The sequence below is a fragment of the Engystomops pustulosus genome, chromosome 6 (genome assembly GCF_040894005.1).
Source record: "Engystomops pustulosus chromosome 6, aEngPut4.maternal, whole genome shotgun sequence".
In the NCBI taxonomy this organism is placed as follows: Eukaryota; Metazoa; Chordata; class Amphibia; order Anura; family Leptodactylidae; genus Engystomops; species Engystomops pustulosus.
The window spans coordinates 83,970,416-83,987,701 of record NC_092416.1 but is presented as its reverse complement, the minus strand read 5'-3'; the positions used below and the strand labels follow the sequence as shown (position 1 = coordinate 83,987,701).

General features: G+C 41.3%; 1 protein-coding gene across 2 annotated transcripts; it reads left to right on the top strand.

The window, feature by feature from the left end:
* Window positions 1-269: 269 nt before the first annotated feature.
* LENG8 (leukocyte receptor cluster member 8) lies at window positions 270-16,131 on the top strand. Of its 2 annotated transcripts, none has more exons than XM_072156856.1 (16): window positions 270-452; window positions 2,480-2,536; window positions 2,617-2,773; window positions 4,477-4,575; window positions 5,178-5,291; window positions 5,901-6,144; window positions 6,579-6,753; window positions 7,418-7,603; window positions 8,271-8,540; window positions 8,624-8,749; window positions 9,588-9,879; window positions 10,441-10,542; window positions 10,777-10,845; window positions 11,528-11,657; window positions 12,099-12,306; window positions 14,661-16,131. In XM_072156856.1, exons 2-16 carry the CDS (start codon window positions 2,499-2,501, stop codon window positions 14,821-14,823), a joined length of 2,373 nt encoding a protein of 790 aa, XP_072012957.1. In that variant the 5' UTR covers window positions 270-452; window positions 2,480-2,498; the 3' UTR covers window positions 14,824-16,131. The 2 variants fall into 2 exon arrangements, with proteins under 2 accessions (XP_072012957.1, XP_072012956.1); XM_072156855.1 differs by having other exon boundaries at window positions 270-531.
* Window positions 16,132-17,286: the final 1,155 nt, after the last annotated feature.

Genomic DNA, 17,286 nt, shown 5'->3' with positions numbered 1-17,286 from the left:
GTGTCTGGGAGCAAAACTGTATTTGCTTATGGCAACCAATCAGAGCTCAGTTCATTTTCCCACAGCAGTTTATATAAAATGCAAGCTGGGTTCTGATTGGTTGTTAGAACAGTTTTGCTCTCAGAGGCTTCTGATAAGTTCATTTTTCGTTCTTTCGATCTCTCCGCTCTCTCTTCCCCCTCAATCTCTTCTCTAACATCTCTCCTTCTTCCATCATCTCTCTCCTTCCTCCATCTTTTCTCCTTCTTCTATCCGCCATCACTGCTGCTTGTCATGCGCAGTTGCGCTCAGTCCTGTAATGTCGTAAGGCCCCACAGTTCTCCGAGAATCTCCGCCCTTTCCCGTGACGACATCGCGAGAACGACGCCATCCTAGGCACGATCTCGGGCGCAGGCCTGGCACTGAGCGCGGCGCTCCTGGCATCTGAGTGGTCAGAGAAGGCTTCGCGCCTGGTAAACACGTTATATCGGCTCGCATCGTCCACGTTTCCTGGATGAGCTGTGCGGCTGAGGTTACTCCGCTGACTACACGGTAATGGCGGGCAGGGCCCTGTGTAGGGAGTGGTAGCCTGCTGCTAGATGTAGATGGCGGCTGCCGCCGTTGTGGCTGTGGTGTTATGACGCGTGCACTGAGAGCCTCCGTTACCGGGGCCCTGTGTCCCGGCCAGACATGGCTGTACGGTAATGTGGGGTCAGATGACAGGGCTCTGCCTGCGGCCGCTGTGTGAGTGGGGCTGTAACATACGAGGAATATAAATATCCCACCTCTTCCTTCCTGCCCGCGATGGCGGCTGCAGCTCTCTAGTCTTTGGGCTTGTGGTTCTGCAGGATGGCAATGTACATTGTTCTGACCCAACATGAGCCCCAGTACCCACAGATCCAGCACTGTCTGGCAGCTTTGTCCCATTCAATTGACCCATCATAGCAGTACATGGTGCATGTATTATATACACTACAAATAGCTGAGGATTGGGATGGCCCTGCAGGTCAGATAGTGATGGTTCCCAAAATTCTCATCTCCCTTACACTACAGATTGTGTAAACACAACAGATTCCAAAATCAATAGAAGCACCATGTGCTGTATCCAGGGCAGGTTGTCACCCATTACTTGTCTCAGGGTTTTCTATTGCACACTATCAGGTAAAGCCACCCTAATGACCTACAGGTCGCAAGCTCTGGTTGTCCTGACCAATGTGCCACCTTGTAAACTTGTAAGTACCATAGTCAGTCCTACAGAGACAAATGGGGGTGCGCGTGCCTCCGTGACCTGTCTCTTCATTTATATTGGGAACACTGGCCTGGGCTCGTGGACCCCAGTAAATAGTTATGGGTAAGAACGTATGAAGTTGGTCCAAGCTCTTTTGAGTCCTCAGGATATAAGTGGATGACTTGTCATTTCACATCAAGAGGATTGGGGATGGCTTATTTAAGATATAGGTGGGAAACGCATATCTGTACTAGTCATATCCAATGACTTGTATGACAGTGAAAATTTTCTTGGAATTTTGATTGTGGAACAGTTAGAAGATGTTTCCTCTTAGGCACGGTCACACGGTCCACTAGCATTGCGTTTATAATGAGACGCTAGCACACAGGGTGCGTTTATAACGAGACGCTAGCACACAGGGGCAGGCCTCGGCCCGATTGCGTATGTGTTTCCAGGAAAACACATGCGATGGGTAGCCAGGGCCCCAGTGTCTTGTGTTTAAACAACACAAGACACTGGGGCTTGATTACCGACTGCCTGCTTTTCCCTGGAAATGCTCATGCGATCGTGCCGAGGCCCGTCCCTTGTGTGCTAGTGTCGCATTTTGAACGCAATTCTAGCAGAGCGTTTTTTCTTCGGCTTTAAAGGACATCTGCCATCAGTTTAGTGATGGCAGATATGTCCTAGTTAGTAAGAAGCTCCTGAGAAACTTCGTTCTTTATGACTTATTTTATTATATCTCCGTTTGCCCTATATTCAGAGCAGAATATGCAATAAAATAGGACATTTTATCAAAATATTTATCAACATGTAAAGGGACGCAAGGTTTTTTTTCGTTTTAAGTGCCGCCGGCGACAAAGAAGAGGTTAATCGGGTGATGGCGATGGGTCTTTGCTACAATATTCAGCAAAGTCCATCTCTGTATGAAGCCCTCTGAGCCCGTGAGCCCTCTTCATACACCCTTCATAGCTCTGCGGCGGATATATCCGTCGCAGAGCGTGCAGGGGTTAACATGCCATGAAGATGCCCATTTGGTGTTTATAGGAGGTTTAAAGTGTGTCATCAGCTTACCGCAAAGTTATATAGGGATTGTATATGTCTGAATTGGCAGTACAATTGTGTGTCTGTGTGTGAGTATGTGTACTTGTACGGAAGTGTATGTTTGTGTATGAGTTTGAGAGCGTTACCACAATGGATAAAACTACTTGTTTCGTATGTAGAGAGGAATATTTCTGTTATGTCTATGTCTAATGTTGACTCTTCTATGTACAGGTTACACGTGAGCGCTGCAATGTCTAACAACCATGGAGACCAACTGAACCCTGAATGGTAGGTGTTAGGTGCTCTTATTCTCTTCTATATTCTGTTCATGATATATATATATCTTATTATATCTCTGTGCTGTACAGGGCTCAGCAGTACAATGCTGGGAGAGAGGGCGGTTTAGAATCCCCAATGCATGAGAATCCAGAATGGGAGAAGGCACGGCAAGCTTTGGCAAACATAAGTAAAGCCAATGCAGGAGCTGGTAACAAAGGATCAAATGATGGGCAAGCCAATGCACAGGTAATAATCAAATTCACCTTTACTTGACCTAACGTTGAGGCATTCTCTACTCCTAGAGGAGAGGCCGTTCTACCATTACCGTAGACAGGGATTCTTTACTGTAAGAGCAGTGAGACTGTGGAACTCAGTCGCAAGGTGTCGTAAAAAGCAGTACAGATAGTAATGCAAAGCTGCACCACTAGTCTAGTTAAAACCATGAAGTGTTCTTTATTCAACCCAGGGCAGCATTATGAATGCCTTTGAAATGTTGCAATGTATTTTGTAAATAGTTGATGTCACTACAGGGAATAATTTGGACTGCCATATTTGGGAAGGAATTTTCTGAATGCTTCAATTACAGGCAGTCCCCGGGTTACATACAAGATAGGGTCTGTAGGTTTGTTCTTAAGTTGAGTTTGTATGCAAGTTGGAACCGTATACTTTATTATTGTAACCCCAGTCAAATTTTTTTTGGTCTCTGTGACCAATTGGATTTTAAAAATGTTGGATTGTAAAAAGAACCAGGATTAACAGTACATCTTAATTACAGTCACCATTGATAACTGTTAAAGCTGATTATTGTAGCCTAGGACTAAAGTACAGTAAATTGCCAAAATCCAGAGGTAACTAGGGGTCGTATGTAAGTCAGGTGTTCTTAAGTAGGGGACCGCCTGTACTTTTCTTTATTACACTTTTTTAAATGGAAGTCCAGTAAACATTTTTGCTTTTACATCATTGTGGAGTTACCTTCAATATATGATTTTGGGTTTTTGCCTTCCTTTCTTTGTAGTCTAGGAAAGTAGCCATAACAACTGTGCACCACAATTTTGCAGTATTGTTCTGGCAAAACCAAGCCAATTTATAGGACATATCAGGTTAGATTGTATGTATAGTTTTAACCTGTGCTAGATTTATCATCCAGCATCACACTGACCCATCTGATGCAGTTTAACTTGTAATACTTTTAGATACTATTTGCCAATGTACCTGAATGTGTGTTATATTAAAGGGGTATTCTGGGAATATGAACGTCTGACACAAGAACCCATGATGGTATAAATAAATGAATATAACAATACTCAATGTCATTAGTCACAAAATGGAGCTGAAATAATTTTATTTTATGATTTACAAAATTTATGGCCTCTCTAAAGTAGGTGGAGTTATCACTAAGATGGCCGCCACTGGAAACTACAAGTTCCATGATCCTTTAGTTCTCAGTAACTCCTCCTCCCTCTTATGCTCTGCTCCCAGTGATGATGTAACAGGTTTCCTTGCTCTGTTACCATAGTAATGATGTGTAACTACCATCACCACAACACTGGCCATACTGGCTGCACTGCAACCAACAGACTACAGACAAACATAGTGGTGATCACATGACCTGCCCAGGCAGGTGCAGGACATGTGATGTGGACATGTGACCAGCGGCCATTTTCTATCCTGTGTCTTCTCCGCAACGTACCGCGCAGAGGAAATTAACGGACTGATTAAAGGACCAGTAGTATTTTAATTCTTCATTACAGTCTATGTCACCAGCATTTTCAGCTAAGGGCAGCAAAATTTTAAATAACTAATTACATATTAGCTTATATTTTAAGGACCCATTTGTATATGAATTATGCTGATTCCTGGAGTAAGTGCATCTACAATGTTATTTCACTATACTACTTTTATCCTTTCTTTGCACACTGTACAAGTTATACTTTCTTGTTCTTTTCCAGTATTCAGCATCACCGAATGATGCAGCGATGCAACAGCAGTATTATCAGTGGTATTCACAGTACAATTACCCATATGCCTACAACTACTATTACCCTATGGTAAGTATAAAGTTTAGTTTACCATTTGTGTTCACTTTTTTGAACTCTAAGGCTACATTCACACACATGTATGGGGGACGTATATACGGCCGATATACGTCCCCCATACACTTCTATGGGCTCACGGCCCTGTACGGGAGCGGTACGATGCAGCACACGTGCGGCACTGTACTGCTCCGTAGCCCGGGAAAAGATAGGACATGTCCTATCTTTTCCTGTGATACGGCTCCGTGCGCTGTATCTTCCTATGGAGAGGGGCGGGGCTGAGCAGCGCTCATCCCCTGCTCCTCTCCGCAGCGCCGATGTATACCCGCCGTGCTACAGTACGGCGTGAATGTAGCCTAAGGGATTGTAGCACATTTCCTAACAATAGGTGTGTAACTGTCTGAACATTGGGGGCTCCTCTTAAATGTACTCTTTAATATTAAATATTTGTATATGTGCTTTATGATTTGTGAAGCGCTGAAGAATTTGGCATTGTATAAAGATTATTATTAATTGAGGATATCTTAAGTTTGTGCAGTGCTGCTTTAGTCGTTTCTACGGCAGGGCTCGAGTGGAGCTTCTTGCTCTGCTTTACAACATTTTAATTTTTTTCATAGAATGTGTATGGTGGATATAACAGCCCGGGTCAGTATGGCATGTCTGGCACTTACCAAGGACCAGCATCACAGCAAAGTCAACAAGCTGGGCAGCTCCAGGGAACTCTAAATCAGGTATGGTGGATTCTTCATCGCTGTATAAATAAAGATGCAGTATAATTTTTTTCCATAATGTTAGACGGGATTCATAGTGGTGCCCATTTTATTTATTGTATGCTGTTAAACATTAATTGAATTCAGTTCTGTTATCTCTTCTCATCACTAGGTTATGCCTTATATTATTGATTGTTGGGGTAACAGTGCAGTTGAACTGCACCATATGCTTTTGATTTCAGAATGGCTTTTTTGCAGTTCCCTGCTCTTATGAAACTACATTTAGCAGAGCAAGGGCTCATTTGCAACCAGATTGAGGCCCCTGTAGATTTCAATCGGTCATGGCGGGCCAAGCACAGGATGCTGCCTTTGGAGGGGAGAGGGGGTGACAAGCACTCTCCCCTCCTACCACCTCCTCCTGGCCCTGTGCTCGCCTAGGTTCTGCTCCGGGCGAGCGCATGGCAGTGTGAATGAGCCCTAAAATAGTGAGAGACTCGGCATTGCTGCTGTTTCACTCAATACTTGAGTAGATCCAGTGGAGAACCCTCAACAATACAAATGTCATAAAATATGAATAACTTTTTAGCCTGCTGCTGATCTCTGACTTTGACAATTTTCTTCCTATTGTAGCCTGGTGTTCCTGGTCTAGAGGATGGGATGCCGTACTCTAATATCCAGTCTCAAGTTTCTTCCCCCAATAACCAAGCAACATCACATCACCAGCACATTGGCCATAATTTGCCACAAAACACAACAGCAAACACCCAACCATCTCCCCAGCATTCATCTAGCAATGCCAGCAACTACAATCAGCATTCTTACCATGAATCTCCCAAGCCAAAGAAAGGCCAACAACTATGGAACCGTATGAAACGTAAGTTGTCACTTCTTTTGTGCACATCTTTTCATTGTTGAATGAACACTAAAATATTTAAACTTAGTTTCCCAACGTGCATGTTGCTGTCAAGTTTTCCAATGTGGATTTTGACTGACTTTCCGTTATTTCAAGCAGAAGGCGTCTGAAATGTTAAGGAGGTCAGCACTGCACCCTGCTATTGATTTCCGTTTTTGTAGGGAGATTTTACCACATTTTTTTCAGGAAAAACCTGTAGTGTGAACAGTGCTTAAACATAACGCACAGCCTTCCATGAACATAGAAATCAGATAAAAGGTTCTATTCTGAGTTGGTGCAAATAATCTTGATTTCATACATTGCTTTTCACTTTTTTACAAATGGGATCTATTTTGCCACTTTATTTTTGTTCATAACATCTATGTGTAGTTATACTTTTTAACACTGTTTTGCAGAAGCTCCTGGAGCTGGTGGTCTGAAGTTTAATATCCAGAAGCGTCCCCTTGTGGCATCTAATCAGAACTTTGCATCTAATGAACAACATGGTAACAAAGTTGGGCTGTTGCAGCAAGCACGCATGCACCACCACATGCTGCAGCAACCGCAAGCAGAGAAGAGCCATGAGCACAGGTATATCTTATTGTCTATGTTGCGCATTTCCCTGTTACATTAAGGGACTACCTTAGGCTACACTTATAATTTGCACTTTTTAGTTAGTTTTTTCTTTTTTTCTAACTTGGTATATGTTGCCGGAAGCAGATGACTGTAAATTGTGTAGTGTCCTGGCTGCAATATTGTAGTTTGTCTTGTATCAGAGTTTATAGAGCTGTCTGGTTTCTATACCTTCTAAGAGAAACCAATCCTTTTAAATCTCCAATTAATGACTTATACTAAATATTCAAAGTTGTTTTAAACTAAAGTCCCCTAGTAATCCTAACACATGATACAGAGAAGTTTTTTACTTTGCAATTTTACTCAGTCTTATGCTTCTATTACTGCTTCAGATCACTGTAGCATTCAGCTCTGTGGGCATTCATTGAGAGACCTGCTCTGCTCATTGCAGCAGTCTTTGCAGCTGCAGCACTGAGGGGCGCTGGAATTCCTCCTCCTCCCCCCCCCCCCCCCCCCCCCCCCCAAAAAAAAGCCATTCTGGCTCATTAGTAAAGCTTTTAAAGTTTACTTTAGAAGGAAGGAGACCATGGGGAACAAATACAAGAAGATTACCACACTCACAGTGCCTAGATCTTATGAGTAAGTTGTGGTGTGTGTTTTTTTTTTTTTTTTTTTGGAGCAGTAATCCTTCCAAAAAGCCAGAGGATTGGCCACCAGCCATGAAAGAATATGTCCAACGTTGCTTTACTGCCTGTGAAAGTGAGGAAGACAAGGATCGAACTGAAAAACTACTAAAAGAAGTCTTGCAAGCCAGATTACAGGACGGATCAGCCTACACCATTGATTGGAGTAGGGAGCCTTTGCCAGGGTATGTTCCTATAGAATATTTCAAAATTACACCTAACCATGCTTAGAAATGATTGTCGTAGATTAAACAGTGTAAAGTCACAAACAAATGTTCGTCTTGTATTGTATTACAAAGTGTGACAATGACCAATGCCCTAACCCCTAAATGTCTTAGCCTTTTTTTTAGTTAATATCGTGTGTGAATTTGAAATTCTTTTCGTGTGAGCTCAATGGTCTCATTTTTCTAGGATGGAGGTGCAACTTTGAAATTCTTTCCTTTTTTTTTTGTCTAAATTAATGTGACCTTTTTCCTAGCACCAATTACATCACTGGTCATGAAAGGGTGGTCTGATACCTGTGGGAAACTGTCAAAAATCCCTTGTATACACTGACAGTCAGATGTAACACATTAATACGCACATGGTTGAATTTATCTCCGGTGTGGTTGTTAGAGGCTGGTGTAATATACATCTGACATCCTCCACTTGTTAGCTAGTGCCAAAAGCATGACATAATAGTACTGCATGGGTAAGGAAGTTGCCTCTCTTCATGCAGTACTATTACACCCTGCGTCTGGAAGGTGTTAAATAGTTTTTTGCTGTTCAATGTTTATTTTCTGTACCCTTAAAAATGAAACTAAAGCTGGGCATAATTTAATTTTTTGCTCTGTATATTTTTTTAATTTTCAGTAAGGATAGTGTAAAGGAAAGTCCAAAGAAAAAGCGCTGGGAGCAGACTACTTTGCAGTCTTCGCTTGGCAGCACTATAACTGTCACGCAGCCTTCACGTGTTGGTGTCAGTAACCATACAAATTCTCTAAGAGGTCGGGGTAGCGGGTTTCCAGCAAGATTTTGTAATAGGAATGTGTTCATGAAAGACTCCAGCTCATCTTCAAGTGCTGGTTCAAGGTCAAGATCAAGGTCATCCTCACGCTCTCCCCACAGAAGGTTCCACCGCAGGTAAGAAACCACGACTAGATCCAGTGAGGATGGATTTTCTGTTGGAGATCTGTACTACTGTAATTCATCTGTTGTCTTTTCAGTGATTCAGACTCTGAAAGCAGTTCTGGAGGTGAAAGTCGAACAGGTAGTCGCAGGAACTTTCAAAAGGGACGTGGACGAGGAGGACATACTGAACGTGGCCGTGGAAGAAATCAGCGAGGCAAAAGGTGTGTAACGCCTAGGTATCTGTGTTTTAAGTTAACAGGTTATTAGCTGATATAACTTACTAAACTATGTTAAATCTCACATGCACTTGCACATGTTAAGTCCCTTGAAGAGGCACTTTAAAGGACACCTGTCAACAGTTCTGTCACTATTTCTGTCACCTCTACCTGTTGGAGCAGCTCACAAGGATTCCATCCCAGCCTTCATCTAGTCAATTCATACATTAATCATTATAAAATCATCTATTCTTTATTATGTAAATTAGGTTGGTGACATGGTCAGAGGCAGTGATGTCACCCCTGTCCCCCCTGCTCATGTCTGTGTGTAATGTATAGTAAAGCATTGCTAAAGTCTTTATCTGCTGACATGCTGCATCCTCCTAATACACATGTGTGAGACACAGACATCAGCTACACAAGTACCTGCCATGTTCTGTTATAACATGGCTGCCTGGAGCTGTTGTATCTCTCCTATACACACAGACTGCAGGGGGGTACCAGGAAGCACATGGATGAGCCATTACACCATTATACATCACACCAGTGTACAGGCTGTCAGTCAAGCACTGTGGCTGTGCCTCCCACTCATGAATAAGCTGAACAGCTTGAATATGATAATGACTCATTGGACATCTCACAGGTCATTTGCATACAGCTTTAGGACCTCATTGCTTAGGTTTACAGGCATGTAGAGGGACAATGAAGGAATAGAGGCAATGCCTGACAGGTTCTATTTAATTTTAAAGAATAGTTTATTATCCTTAGTTTTGTTTCTTATTAGTGTTGTGGTGTGTGTGTTTGTATTTATTTACTTAAACACCCAGTACTTTTATTCCTTTAGGAATGAACAAAACCAGAACAAACGGAACCGCAAAAAGAATATGACTATGGATTTTGAAGACCCAGAAAAAGATTTCAAAAAAGAAAAGCGAGCTGCACGCTTCCAGCATGGGCACAGTCCTAAAAAGCTTCGTATTGAACCTTTAGTTCTACAGATTAATAATTTAGATCCTAATGATTCAGGGAATTTGGACTGGAATGAGCTGAAGATTGTAGGAACTTCACAGGAGATTACAAAAACCTACTTACGATTGACATGTGCTCCAGATCCATCAACTGTTCGACCAGTTTCTGTAAGGCTTTAAGTTTTTGGGTTTGCAACGCATATTGTTTTGAACCTGGAGAATCTATATAGTATATGTATATCCAAATTGATATATACGGGCAGTCCTCGACTTAAGAAAACCTGTCTTGTGTACGATTCCTAGTTACACATAGATCTCTCTGGCCACTGTGACCTCTGCTGAAGGTCTCTAGGTGCTATAAATTTGCTGACATTTAGTTCCAGCGTGCAATGCTCAGCTGTATTAAGCTTTATTAATCCTGGTTTCCTTTACTACCCAAAATCTTGAAAATCATTTTTTCAGTCCTCATGTCCGACTACTCCACGCCCCAGTAGCCGCTTAAAAAAATTTACATATCCGCTGATTAAAGTTTTCTTAAAGATAGCCGGGAAGTGAGGATTAGCCCAAAAAAGGGCTATCCTCACGTCCCATTCATCCACCTACCACCCGATCTACCTTTAAGAACAGCAGTTTTGTAAAAATGACAGATCATATAAGAATATCTTTATTGAATAAACGTAAAGTACTTTTAGTAGTATGAGCATTTACACAACCTTTTTTCATTTTAAGGTTTTGAGAAAATCTTTGACAATGGTGAAAGGACACTTTAAGGAGAAACAAGACTATGCATTCGCTTGTGAGCAGTTGAAATCAATTCGTCAAGACTTAACAGTATGTACCTATAAGTTCTCCTTCACAACCTTGTTTTAACATTTTAAACAATTTAAAGAATGAAAGGGGCAGCAGTACTCTCCAAAATGCCTTCGACTACCCACCGCCACCAGTTTAATATTGATGGCCTATGCTAAAGTGAGGCCATAGGTTCTAGAAAGACTGAAATCTCATATTTTCTGGCCCCATTTTTTTTTTTCTTAATTTTTTTCCCTTTAATATGTGTTCTTACAGGTCCAGGGCATTCGCACAGAGTTCACTGTCGAGGTGTACGAGACCCATGCGCGCATTGCTCTAGAAAAGGTAAATTTTTATGTTAAATTAAAATGATTGTTTGGATACTAAGTTTTGATTGTGCCCAAATTAGTGGATCTGTATGAGGGTGGCTTGTGATGGAGGAGAAACCAGGAAACAAATGGCCTATATTAGAAAATGGAACCGCTTACTCTGTCTGCAAGCCTGCGTGGTGTGAGAGTGGCAAAGCGGGCTCAGGCTTTCTTTCTATATCAATTCTAAAACTAAATATTATAAAAGGGTCTTTTAAACTTCGATTAAAAACTCAAGAGGTGGACTTGGGGGAAGGGTGGTTAAAAAAACCCGAAACTGTACTTAACACCTTTGCCGCTACCTGTTTCTTGCACCGCCATTTCTCAAAGCTGTGTGCCTCTTTACAGGGTATGGCACCTTCTCTCCGACTTCTTCCGCCTGCCTGGCATGCCCAACCGTCCCATGTTCCCGCACCTGATACAGAGGACAGTCAGGTGACGTTGGCCAGGAACGTTTGGAGCAGAGGTGCCATATTCCTGTAAACAGATGCATGGCTCAGATTGACTGTGGAGACCAGTAGCACTGGAGAATTGTAATAGGCCCCAGCCCACCTCTACAGTTTAAAATTGTTCTGCCTCCTGTCCTGAGATGGAAGACCCAACATCTGCATTGTCATAATTAATTCTGTGTATTTACGTTTCTTTTACTTCCCTTGTAGGGAGACCATGAGGAATTTAACCAGTGCCAGGCCCAGCTCAAATCTCTCTACGCAGAAAATATTACTGGAAACGTTGGAGAGTTTACGGCCTATCGGATTTTATATTATATTTTTACGAAAAACACAGGGGGTAAGAAAATACACAGCGTCCACTTGGCCACTGTACACCCCATGTTTGTTGAGACATGTTTAGGTCTTCTACTGCTATGTTTGTTATGGCATATGTCCAGCTGTGTTGAGGTATCAGTAATCAAAGTCCGACTCCTCTGTTTAGTTACACACAGCTTCAAGTTTTGACATTTTCTCTCTTCTAAACATAATGTGTAGATTGACAGAAATTAACATTATAATCTAGTCGTGCTAATGAAATGTTTAGTTCCACAACTGCCCTAGTTTAAGGGGTTTTCCATGTGGTTTGGAAAACCCTAATATTGTAGTCCAGTACATTTCTGCTGACTGAAACAGAACTGACCTGATGTCTGCAATGCTAATATGGTTTGAACTGTCCTTTTAGACATGTTTTTAGTCTTTTGGCTTTTTTTAAAAAAAATTCTTTTCTTCCCTCTTACAGATCTAACGACAGAGCTGGTATATTTGACCAAAGAGCTGAAGGAAGATGCTTGTGTTGCACACGCTCTTGCTCTTCGGAGTGCTTGGGCCCTTTCAAATTATCACCGTTTTTTCAAGCTTTATAGAGGCGCCCCCCGCATGTCTGCTTATCTCATCGACAAGTTTGCAGAGAGGGAGAGGAAGGAAGCCCTTAAGGCCATGATTAAAACGTATGTGCAGGTCGCCCAAGTAGTCTACTTAATCCAGCCTTCTCTTTTCAGCTTCTTTGGCATGCGTTATTTGTCATCTGTGTTTGTAAAAGTAGGTGTGCACAGGTAGAGACCTGGCAATGCATGGAATCATCGCTAACCATGTCCTAAGCATTGTGCTAGTGATGGACACAAGGCAAATCTATTCCTCACTAATAACAAGATAATTTACATACAGAATAAATCAAGGACCCACCCTAGGGGTGATACTATTCTCAAAGAAGCTGTTACCTGGGCCTGTAATAGTATGACTTTATATGCCATGATTGAGAAATATTCAAGTTCTTGAAAGTGCTGAATCGTATCAGAAATGATTAATTAGTTCCACAATACCTAAGAGGTTTTGTGAGCAAAAAACTCTTGAGATTATCTAGAACATTTCTTCTAAACAGATTTATTCTCTGCCATTCTAAATATTGATGAGATAAATTCAGATGTGAAAACGTACTGGAATAATTCCCCAGAAATTTTTAAAACCATGTTTTTTGGCATGGTTTCTAAAACCATGTCACTTTGATCCTTTCCTTTGATAATGAGTATTTGTGTGTGTGTGTGTGTGTGTGCGCGCGCGCGAGTGTGATTTCTTAAGGGATATTTTTGATATAAAGGTAAGTTGTTACATGGAATAGGATTGTGTACAGTTACTTCTCTATAAGAAAGCATTAAGGCCCCTTCTAAAGTCTTCTGCTGGGCAAGCTCCTGAGGCATGCTGTTCCATAGTTCTTATTGTAAAATAATCTTTTTTTCCCTTTTGGAGATTATCGAACCCACCACCCCATAAAGTAAAAGATTGCTCTATTGTATTTTTGGGGGGAACTTTAGATCATGCAGCCTTGAGCCACATATTTAGTACTGGCTATTTCCATACTTGTATCACTAAATGATATCCCTCTAAGTTGTATCTGCTCTTACAGAGTTTTAATTTAAATCTTTCCTAATTGAGGATTATTTATATTTGCATTTAGCAAGTGTGTATACTAATTCGTCAAGTGCTCTGGGGGCATTGCTGCTCTTTTACAGTCTCCCTCAGAACAGTGGGGGGAGTGCTTCTGCATAGTGTAACAGCCTGTAAATCAGCAGAACGGGGCTGCTGTGGTAAGAACCTCGGAGCACTTCAAGCTGATTAGCCTTAATTTTAGAGCATCGAAGGCCATGGATAACAAATCCTTAGAATAATAAATTTTTAAGCCTTAAAGGATGTGTACAGGGGTTAGATAGCGCTGAAGGGTGTACAATCTTATAGGCAAAGAAACCTGAGAGAAGTCTGAGCTTTGCCATTTAACCCAGAATCGTATAACAACCACATTATCAGTCTAGTTGATGTGATCACATAGGAAATCAAAGCATCAATATGTTGTCTGGATGTCTGTGGTGTATGGACCACCAAGAGGGACCATATTCAGGAGTGTCTAGCACTCACATAGCAAATCCAGTGGAAATCTCATTTTATTAAATACATTTAAAACCTGCAGATAATGTATCCTGTAAAATGGGAGAGCTGCTTCAGAAAAAAAAGCATGCCTATGTTCACATCTGCTGTCTTTATTTTCCACTATTAATGGGAAGTAACGTTCTGTACATTGAAGTCAATGGGGCATGGCTGGTAAACAGAAAATTTCCCATTCGCCCTCCGTTTTTAGATTTTGCGCTTTTATAAAAATGGAAATTGTAATGAAAAGCCCAGCTGCAGTTGTGAACTAAGCCCTAACCCTTTTGCCCTAGTCCCAGGTACCTACAGCATAGGAACATCTAGTAGTGCTCTAATAGTTTAAGGAAATGTCCTCCTAAAGTCCCCCAATGTAGAGCTATCTAAATAGACCGTTACTTTTTATTGCTGCAGGTCCCTATTGCTCAGGCTTGTCCAAGTGTAAATGCAGTTTTTCCAGACTGAGACCTGCTTAATATTGACAGCTTTGAATATATTAATCTCTTGGTGCTTTGAAACCCCTTTGACTACAGGTTGTGAGTGACTACTCTTCCAGTGTATAGAAAGTTTGGGGTTTTGCTCCGTTCACTTCTGTGTTGTCATTTCTGGTTTTCTGTTCCACTATGGGGACAAACTGGTTTATCACTGGACATACTGTATGTTAAGTGTTTTACTGGTAAAAATAGCTGCATGCTGGTAAATGTAACTGGATCTGCGACACAGATGAGAACTCTGCCTCAGATGTTGGCTCCAGGTGCGTATATGTTCTTGTGGTTATCTGTCTGAACTGTATATTGTAAAGGTAAAGTCAATGTTATCATTACTGTTCTAACATGTCTTTTTTCTTTGCTCCTTTTTCCCTCTGCTGCTTTTTTGTTTTGACTTATAGTTTTCGGCCGGTGCTACCAGTTTCCTACGTTCAGTCAGAGTTGGCCTTCGAGAGTGAGGAAGAGTGCCAGAGTTTCCTGGCGTCTCTGTCTATTGTGTTTGCAGGGACTGACGCCAGCAAGATTGACTGCAAGCAAAGCGTAGCAGTCTTGCCTAACTTCTAAAGCAGGCACCTTTTTTTTTTACCAGAAACTACCAATGTGTTTCATGACACATGATTGCCGCTCACACTGTGTGCATGTACAGTTCTACAATTCTCTATTGGATCTGTTTGTTCCGTATTGAATGCCTCTGGATCAGAGGGTATAGGACAAGACTGGGCATCCCAAACAAGACTGTGTTGGGGTTCTCCGTTTTGCCTGAATATGAGCAATTTACATAGCCACATAACGTCAGATATTGGCGATTTCCTTTGTGGTGTTGACAGATGTGCTATCTTAGTATTTGTATATATATTTATATATAGCACTTTCAACATGAAATTACCAAACATAAAACGACAAGAAGTCGTCAAAAATGTTTAACTTATGTTCTGGATGTCTTGGGTTCAGATGGAATCTACAAGTAGCTCTAGGAGACATGTGGACCACCACCTTTTCAGAGCACTTGTCAACAGTACATGCTTGTCTTCACTCTGTAACTAGAATATTAGATGTCAGATGGGATGTGCAAGCTTTTTAGTAAGATGTGTATATATGTGAATAGATTCTTCATTTTGAAGTGGGCACAAGGGATTTTTCTACTTGACTTTGTTGTTTTGTTCAGCCTTTTGACATCCTGTTATAATGAGAAACTAACAATGTCTCAGTTTCTTTTCTCTTTACCACCCGTGCACAAAGCTTCTGTCCACATGCTGCACAAGACACAACATCTATGTGGCTCTGGGGAGAAGGCACCAAACACCGGAAAAGTCAACTCAAAAAAATGGGAGAAGTGACACAAGCTCCATATGCTGCTCTGCCTTGACAGAAAATTGAGAGACTTTGTAAAGTAAAGAACTTTGATTTTTAACATCCTACAAGTCTAATAAGTGAAGAAAGAAGCTCACAGTAAAGTAGAAGAGAATCCTCTGCCTGCTGCTGGAACCTGTGAGAAGATGTTTGTACAATTACTCATTCATTAGAGATCTCCCCCCTCCCCTCCCCTTTTCATTTTCTTTTTCCCCTTCCTCTTGCTGATTTTTTTTTTTTATACATCAGGTAAATATTAGGTAATAGTTATTTGGTCCTGCTTTCCCCACATTTTTCCCCTTTCACTGGCTCTTCTGTTTTTTGTTTTTATTTTATTTCGTCTCCTTTCACCACCCATCTTCAGTCCTCCTTCCCATTCTTTTCTCTCATGTTGAGGATGTAATAGTGAGATAATGTGCAATAATGAGCAGTTGTCGATCAAGTGCTCCTTTTTGTTTGCAGATCTTTGCTTTTAATTTTCCTTTCTCCCCCAAATAAATACATTCTTTGAGTTGCAAGTCACTTTGTATTCTGTCATTTACGTTCATTTTCAGACTATGAGATTTGTCCCATTAACAACTTTACCCTTATATACAGGAATGCCCCTCTTTTTATATGAAGGATGGTGAATGATGCAACACAAATGGGTGTTCCATTTGACTCCTTGGGATTAGTAAAGGTTTTAGAGTACACAATTTTGCTGTCTTTGTCAGTCCCATAGATGGTCAATAGAGTAGCAGCACATTTGGGAGACTGAGGATTGTTTCTCACACATCGTGATTAGCTTGTGATCCTGATGTATATTCCTGTGTCATTGGCTGACCACGCTGAAGGAATGGGATTCCCTGCATCCTATTGATTTGATGCAAGGAATCCCCTGCTTCCAGTTAGTCTTTGACAACGCTGTGTTAATTTGCGCCTGGGCTCCAGATGACAAACAAGAACAACAGCAAATTTAAAATGTATCATGTAATGCGTATCCTATGACACGGTTGGGACAGGAAGACTGATAAGGATTGAGAAAGCTAAATGGAGCAATATATACTGAATGAAACCATAATGCTGTGGGATGAAAGTCTTATCATAGGTCATGACTCAAAGCATAAAGACACAACAACATATTTGCAACATACGGAAACTGAATGTTCTTTATTGGCCAAGCCAGTGTCTTTAACCAGGTCAAACATCCGTGAAAGGACCACCTAGAAATGGCTATGCTCTGATGGTCCATAACCAACTTGAGAACTGCAGTGAAGAATGGCAGAAATTCCCTCCAATACAGGTGTCCAAACATGTGGCTTCATACCCAAGGTGATGCATGTTAATGTAGTACAGGGACTTTACTTCAAATTAATTTTGGCACACTGAATGCATTGAATGTTGTAGTTCAATATAGGGAGAGTACTTCGCTGTAAAAAGTTGATTTAACTTTTTTTTTAACTTTTAAATTGAAGCAACTTGGTAAGATCAAAAAAAAGTTTTTTTTACTGTATTGTGCTGTAGTGATTTCTGCTCCTCTCCTCAGGGTGTTCGTTTAGGGGTATCTGTATACCCCAAATAGCAGTTCTTTTTTTGTTACTGAAGTGACTAGGAAGAAATCTGTTTCATATCCACACAGCTGCTGCAGTGATTGCTGGACCTCTCCCAGGGTGTGCTTTTTGGGGCATGTGTATAATG